The sequence below is a fragment of the Impatiens glandulifera genome, chromosome 1 (assembly GCF_907164915.1).
Source record: "Impatiens glandulifera chromosome 1, dImpGla2.1, whole genome shotgun sequence".
In the NCBI taxonomy this organism is placed as follows: domain Eukaryota; kingdom Viridiplantae; phylum Streptophyta; class Magnoliopsida; order Ericales; family Balsaminaceae; genus Impatiens; species Impatiens glandulifera.
The window spans coordinates 53,113,078-53,121,169 of NC_061862.1; the positions used below are offsets into that span (position 1 = coordinate 53,113,078).

An 8,092-nucleotide genomic window follows, 5' to 3' on the forward strand; every position below is an offset into this window, starting at 1 on the left:
CGACGTCGGACGACAGTAGAGGAAGAATCGGTGTCGGACAGCAGCGAAGCAAGCGTAGGGAGGAAGAAGAAATGAGAAGAAATGCTCTATATGTCGATAATTATAGGAGTATCAGTAACGGCTGAGCCGTTACAGATATTCATTTAATAAATTCTCAATAACGACTTTGGCATAGAGTCGTTACTCATACTTATGATGTTTCTATAAAGGCCCTCTAAAAGTCGTTACAGATACACATATTGCGGAAGATGTAGCGCAAACTGGCGTATCAATAACAGCTTTATGCCAAATTCGTTAATGATAATTCTTTGTTTCTATAACGACCATCTAAAAGTCGTTACAGATATCCCTATTTCGGAAGACGAAGGACGTATCAATAACGTCTTTATGCCAAAGTTGTTATTGATAATTCTTTATTTATGTAACGACCCTCTAAAAGTCGTTACAGATATCCCTATTTCGGAAATCGAAACCACTTTCCTTAGAGCAGATACAAATAATTGATATTTAACGGCCTTATAAAATCGTTACATATAATATATATATGTAAAGTTGTTATTGAAATCTATCATTTGTCACGGCCTTATAAAAACGTTACAAAAATTCGTTACATACGTTTGTTTTTCTCCTAGTGAATTTTCAATATAAAATTAAACATTTACAAATTATAGAAGTAATTTTTCTTAATAAGAATGTTAAAGCACTTTTTCACGAGTTACGAGTCCGATAAAAAGTAAGATTAAGTATTCATTTAAATTGGATGTAATAAATAATAAGTGAATATATATAGTCTAAGCATTTGAATAGAAAGATTTTTTTATAACAATGGCTAACATATGCTTACAAGATAATTGCCATAAATTAGCCCGAACCCTAGATAACTCAGATAAGACACTGTTCAATGGATTAAAATAAGAGATGAAGTGTAGTGGTGAATTATTGTATTAATCTTTTTCAGGAATTAATGGAGGTATGCGCAAGTTATGATATGATAATATATATAATTTTAAAAGGATTTCATTGATTTTGGATTGTTTTAAACTTTTTTTCCTTTATTTTTTGAAAATGATCATGAAGACAAACTCAATACTTTGTGGACAAAGAATTTTGTTGTCTTGGAAAGGTAAATGTGTGGTTTCAATTTGATAATCTCACACTATCCAATTATAATTTCATCTAGAGTTAGATAGAGTTAGAAACATTATGATGTCAACCTTGTCGATTATTGTTTAAATTTATTTCAGTATAGTACTAACAAAATTAGGTTCTACTTTCATTCTTCCAAAGAATGCTTTTGAAATAAGAAAACCAAATAATTTGATGTCTCTCCCATTTTTTTTTATATAAAAACAAAACAATTTAAAACTCTTACAAATGTACTAAGGTAGCTTAAGTGAAAGGGTATACCTAACATATCACCAAAGATCGTGTAATTAAGCATGTATATTAAGATTGAACTGTGACTTCATAGGATCGGGTATTATAGCTAGCTACCCATCAAATTTGACTTATTTCAGCTCCATTTGTTGTGGTGTAAATATTCTTCTCCAAAACATTCATTCATATACTTGAATTATGAATCAACCCACTATATTATCTCCCTTCTAGATCTCATGTCAGCAATTTTGATAACAAAATAATCACCCCACAATGGACACTTCCCCACATGGATGATACATATTTCCATGTCAAGGATGTCTAAACCACCACTAAGAGCATTGTTAAAAAAACAAAAACAAAAAGTTGCTTGTTTTATTTGCTTCTCTCTTTGTAAGGTTATCCAACTCCCAAAGACACCAAATTGAGGCCATTATGACGTTATTTTTAGCCCTATAAATGACTACTTCATCCTATTTGAGCTTCCTAAATCAAATTATATCTCAATTCAAACCATGCAACCAAATTTTGCAAGTGATTTTGGCTTGAGCCAAAACAATGCATCTTCAATTCAGTTTAACAGATTCATCTCTAATAATCCCTTCTACCATCATCTTCAAGTTGATCACGACTTCAACTCGCCAGACGAAGTGGATGAACTACAGATTAGTCTCATTAACGAGAGGAAACAGAGGAGAATGATATCTAACAGAGAGTCTGCACGACGATCACACATGAGAAAGCAGAAACACCTTGATGAACTCAGGTCACAAGTGGTTTGGCTGCGAAATGAGAATCAACAACTCCTTGACAAACTTAACCAAATGTCAGAAATCCATAGTAATGTCGCTCAAGAGAATTCCCAACTCAAAGAGGAGATTTCTGAACTCCGACAGATGCTCACTGACATGCAGCTGACCTGGCCTTCTCCTAAGAGTTAAATCAAATTCAAGTTCTGGATTTTCTTCTTTAGAAGAAGAAAAAGCCTATTAACTTCTCCTTTTTATGTATTTACTATCTATTAGCTGAGTCAAGAACATATGATGGCAATATCACTAAAACACGAAGTAATCTTTTGTGTACATGTTTTTTTTTAGAAAAACGACTTAGTATCATTTCATTAAAAATTCCCAAAAATAGGAAAAAAAACCACGAGTTTAAGAGATCATTCTAGACAGACCTAGAATGATTTTGAAGTCGTAACATTCTGAATAAAAGCTAAAAACTAAAAACGTAAATTAATTATCTAATTACAATGTTTTCAATTCTAGTGAATTTAAAAAACAGTAAATTTAGTTCCTACATATATTTCAGTTCTACTCCATGTTTGGAATTCTTGTCCACGTTCCCGCGAGGGCGCTGCAATCCGATACAATATTTTTTCATAAACAGAACATGTTTTTGCTACAAATAGAACTTGGAATATCATAACTTTGTTCATGATTGGACAAAAGAGTGAGACATAATACTTTTAACAAAAAAATTCCATTTAAAGATAAACACATTATCAAAAGGTTATCCACTATTGGCATGCACTTGTTTATTCCCCAAAACTATACTAGGAAATAATTTGTCTACATGTTAAAATTCGACATTTGTATACAAGACAACATGTATTCTATGCACTACTAACAAGTGACAACATACTTTACAAAAAACATAGCACAGGGCTAGGGTGAAACTAAAGGTTATAGATACCTTCCAAGATCTAATGACATTGTCGGCGTTCCATTACAAGTAATTCAGTTCCATCACAACCCAAGGGATACAAAGGTAATTATAACCCATAAGTCCCTTTTATTTTTTTGTTTATTTGTATGATTCCATGTCAGTTTATGCATCAAAACCCAAGGGATACAAAGGTAATTATATATAACCCATAAGTTTATTTTTTGTTTGTTAATTTATGCCAATAGCGCCTGAAAGAAACTCATGATTAATGATTAATCTATGACTAGACTAAAGTTTTGTTTTAAATTGATTATTTATGTGGTTTTTTTGGATGAAATTTCTAAAATATCAGACCATTGGCCATTACATAAAATTTCTAGCATGAACACTGTTCAAGTATATAAATAAAATGTTATTTATATATAAATTTTTAGATAAAAATAATATTATTCAAATTTGATAATTTTGAATAAATTTAAGTAAAAATTTGTCAAAATTTAATATTAAAATATATTTTAAATTTATCAAATATATAAAATTACACCAATTTTAAAAAAAGAATAATTTAGTTGAAAATGTCTTCAAACTTTAAATTTTATATCAAATTTTTAATTAAATTATATTATTGTTAGTATACTTATTTAAAAAATAAAAATATAAAAAAATTAAATAACCAATTCATTTACGTTTTTTTTATATTTATGTTGTTTTTGATTATTTAATAACTAAATTTAATAAGAATTGATATTTATCAAAAATAGACGAATAAATAAATTAAATATAATTAATTATTTTAAAATAATTAAATTATAATAATAAATAATTATACAAATATTAGAAAGTATTTACCATTCATATATAAATATATAAATAAAATATATTTAGTAATTTATATTTTTTTCAATAAATTTTACTTAAATTCTAAAACAAATATTAATTTATCTTAAAGTTTCTTTTATTATTTTTATTTTATTTTTATAAAATATTTTTTATTTCTTTTATTTCAGTCTTTTATTTAATAATATATTAAAAAATATATAATTATTATTTTTGTATCACACAATATCATTAAATAGTTATTTTTATTTAATAATTTAATATTATAATATTTGGTGTAATATATATATATAATTATATATATATATATAATATATATATATATATAAATATAAATATAAAGAACATTATAAATAAAAATAAAAATTATTTTAAAATATTTAAAACATGTCAAAATGTAATGTTAAATATATTTGACCAAATATACAACATCACTCCTTCTCAATTTAAATCACACCTCACTGTCTCTCAAATTTGTACATATATATATATATCACTATACATTATTAACATTAATATTTATTTTTATAGAATTATAATAATTTAATATTATAATATTTTATATAATATATATATATAAGAATATTATAAATTAAAATAAAAAATATTTATGAAATATTTAAAACATGTCAAAACTTAAAAATTAAAATTAAACAAATATTAAAATATTTTTAATTAAAGAAAAAAATAAAATTTTAGTATATGAAATTTAATATTGCATTATTATTATATATATTTATATGACAAATACTTGGAAAATATTTAAATATAATATATATATATATATAATTAAATAAAAGGTATATCATTTCATATCATTATTTTTTTATTATAAAATATTTTAAATATATGGTAGGTAAGATTTTACAAACAAAATTATATGTGTTTTTATATATAAAAAATATAATAAAAAATAAATAATTAAATTATCAAGGAAGAGAAAAATAAATAAAAATTAAAAATAAACTTAAAAAAATATTATATATATAATATTTTTTATTTATAAAAAACATAAGAGAAAAAAACATTATGCATATAATATATATAAAAAATATAACTAAATTATCACGAATGAAAAGAATGTGAATAAAAAATAAAAATAAATTAAACTTAAATAAAATTAAAATATATTTAAAAAAAAAGATATAATATTATTAAATAAAAAAATTCAAAAAAGATAAAAAGATTCAAAAGTTAATAATTTAGACCGAATATTATTTTAAGAAAAATGAATAACTAACACGATGAAAATAAAAAAAAAAAAACAAAAAAAAAAATGAGAACAAAAGTGAAGAACATATTGAATTAAATTAAAATAGTTTATTTAGAGAGAAAAATAAAAGTTTAGTACATTAAATTTAAAATTGCATTATTATTATTAAATCTATATATTTATATGAAAATTGTTTAATAAAAATAACATGTATATACATAATTAACAAAATTTATATCATATCATATATTTTTTTCTTTTATATTATAAAAAAAATATAATTAATTTTTTATTAAATATTATTTTATATAAGATTATAATATTTAAATAAAAAATATTATATGAGTTTTTAATTTATTTTTTATTATTTGTTTATATACATTTTTTAATATTTTGATTTTAATTTATTCAATACTAATAATTTAAATTTAAAATTTTTTATAATTAAATATACCAAATTAAAATAATTGTTATAGTTAGAATTTTTACTATAATTAAATATTATTATAATTTTGTATGAAAAATTAATAAATATTCAAATTTAGAATAAGTATTTATATATAAAAAATAATAAATATTCAATTCAAAATAAGTGTTATAAATAAATAAACGTTATCTTACAAATAAAGATAACATAATTTTTTTCTTTATTTGATGGTTTCTAATTATATTAAGAAGTAAGCATCCACATGTATGTAACTCTTTCATATATCATTAAACGTGAATTTTGATCACGATTACATAGTTCATCATTCATTTTATATATATTTTTTTCTTAATAACTACACATAAATATATATTTTCTCATAAATAAATTTTATATTTATATATATATAAGGTTACATATTTATTTATTTTAATATATAAATATATATATATAATAACACTATATAACTTTTTTAATAATTATATAAAACTCATTAATTATATTACCAAACACACTTAACTTATAAATTAATAAAACTCATTAATTTCTTTTTATTTCTTTTTCTATTTTTACTCTCATCATATATATGAGAAATGATTTGGTGAGGAAATTGGTGAAGGAATTTGGTTAGGGAATAACTTGGCATAATCTTTATTCGCTGAAAAAATCAAATAACTCCCACTTTTACATAATGAAGGTGATGTCAAGTCATTCCCTCACCAAATTCCCTCACTCTATCACTTTTATATATATATATATATATTATTTCTCTTAATTAATTTATATTCTATATATATTATATATTCTCTCTTATTATTATTTTATATAAATATATTTGTATTCTTACTCATCATATACAAATATATATTGACTCATAAATCATTTTTATATTTATATACATAATATTACATATTTATTTAAAAACATAATTATATATATATTTATAAATAAATAATAACATTATATAATTTTATTTGTAAATCACGAAACGCACCTAACTTATAAATTAATAATAATTACCAATTTTCATATTCTAATTATTTTTTATATCTTTTAATTAATTTTTTTATATTATATCTTATTATATATAAAATATATTCTATCATATAAATATATTATTTTTACACTAATCATATAGAAATATATATTGTATCAAAACTAATTTTAATATTTATATAAATAATGTTATATACATATATAATTTTTTTATAAATATATATTGGCTAAATTAATAATAAGCATTATTTTTTTCTTAAATTATTTTTTTCTCTCTCTACATATTTTATATATATATATACATATTGAAATTTTGATAAATCAAACATTATAAAAGAAAGACATATTAAATGGGAAGAAATATTATTTCCAGAGAAATTGAAGAAGTTGTTCATGTGCAACCACATGTTCATAATTATAATAATATATTGGATATTTCTTAGAATAACGAAGGAAATACCGAAATAAGATTCGACACAAATCTAAAATTATGTCCTTAAAAAAACATAACTTTGTTAGATCATATATATCACCATTCAACTATAAAGTTGAATATCTTTCAAGGGCATCCACCTCTCAAATAAGAGAAACAATATTCTCGGAAGATTCAACTTCTATTACAGAAAAACTTTATATTAATAGACAAAATATTGTTAAAGAAAATAACACCCACACACAAACTTTAAACAGATTAGAACCGACAATATCGGAAATGGACTTTTCTATCTAATGAATTATACACCCATAATAGATTTCAGTACTTGTTCCCCAACTAGAAAAATTATTTATAAAGAATTTAAAGATCAGGGTTATACCCAATTCAGGAAATGATTTTTTTAAAAGTTTTCAAATTTCAGAATACAACAATTTGAAAAAAATATTATGAATTTTGTAAAGAAAAAAATGATTTAATTCATTTTACCTTATGGTTTATAAGCATTTATGTAAAAAGTTATATAGCTGTTATTGAAAGGAATTATAGGTTAGAAACATGAAAACCTACATAGGTACATATCCGCCTCAGCAAAATTTTCATATTGAAGAAGGAGGAAAACTAACAAATTTTTACAGCATACACAAAATTAATTAAAAATGATACACTGCCAATAACTTGTAAGCATATTAATAATATGTTTGAACATCAAAATTACACAAATTTATTCCTAAATATTCTAGGAGAACAATTACAATCTATCGAAAATTAGGTTGAAAAAATAATAAGATCAATAAAAGAAATTAAACTAAGGCCAATGCAAGAATTAGAAAGAATTCTTGAAGAAAAATTTAGCAAACTAAGCATAAAGGCTCTTGATAAATAATTACAATTTGATTTGAGTGAAAAATTAAATAAAAAAAATCTTCAAAGACCAGATTAATAAAATTGATAAATGGGCTGATAAACCCATACAAAATAAATTTTATTATAGCAGACCAAGCCCAATGGATGTCGTACATGAAGAATACACATATACAATTGATATCAGTTATTCAGGTAATAAGATATATGAATGGAATATTGATAGATATTCAAACAAACAAATTTATAATATAGTACATAGAAAGTTAATGTA

General features: G+C 22.4%; 1 protein-coding gene across 1 annotated transcript; it reads left to right on the forward strand.

Annotated features, from left to right (window-relative positions):
* The first annotated feature begins 1,892 nt into the window (after positions 1–1,892).
* On the forward strand, positions 1,893–2,318 carry LOC124928015 (basic leucine zipper 43-like). The gene has a single exon (XM_047468540.1). The coding sequence runs from the start codon at positions 1,893–1,895 to the stop codon at positions 2,316–2,318; it is 426 nt and encodes a 141-aa protein (XP_047324496.1).
* Positions 2,319–8,092: the final 5,774 nt, after the last annotated feature.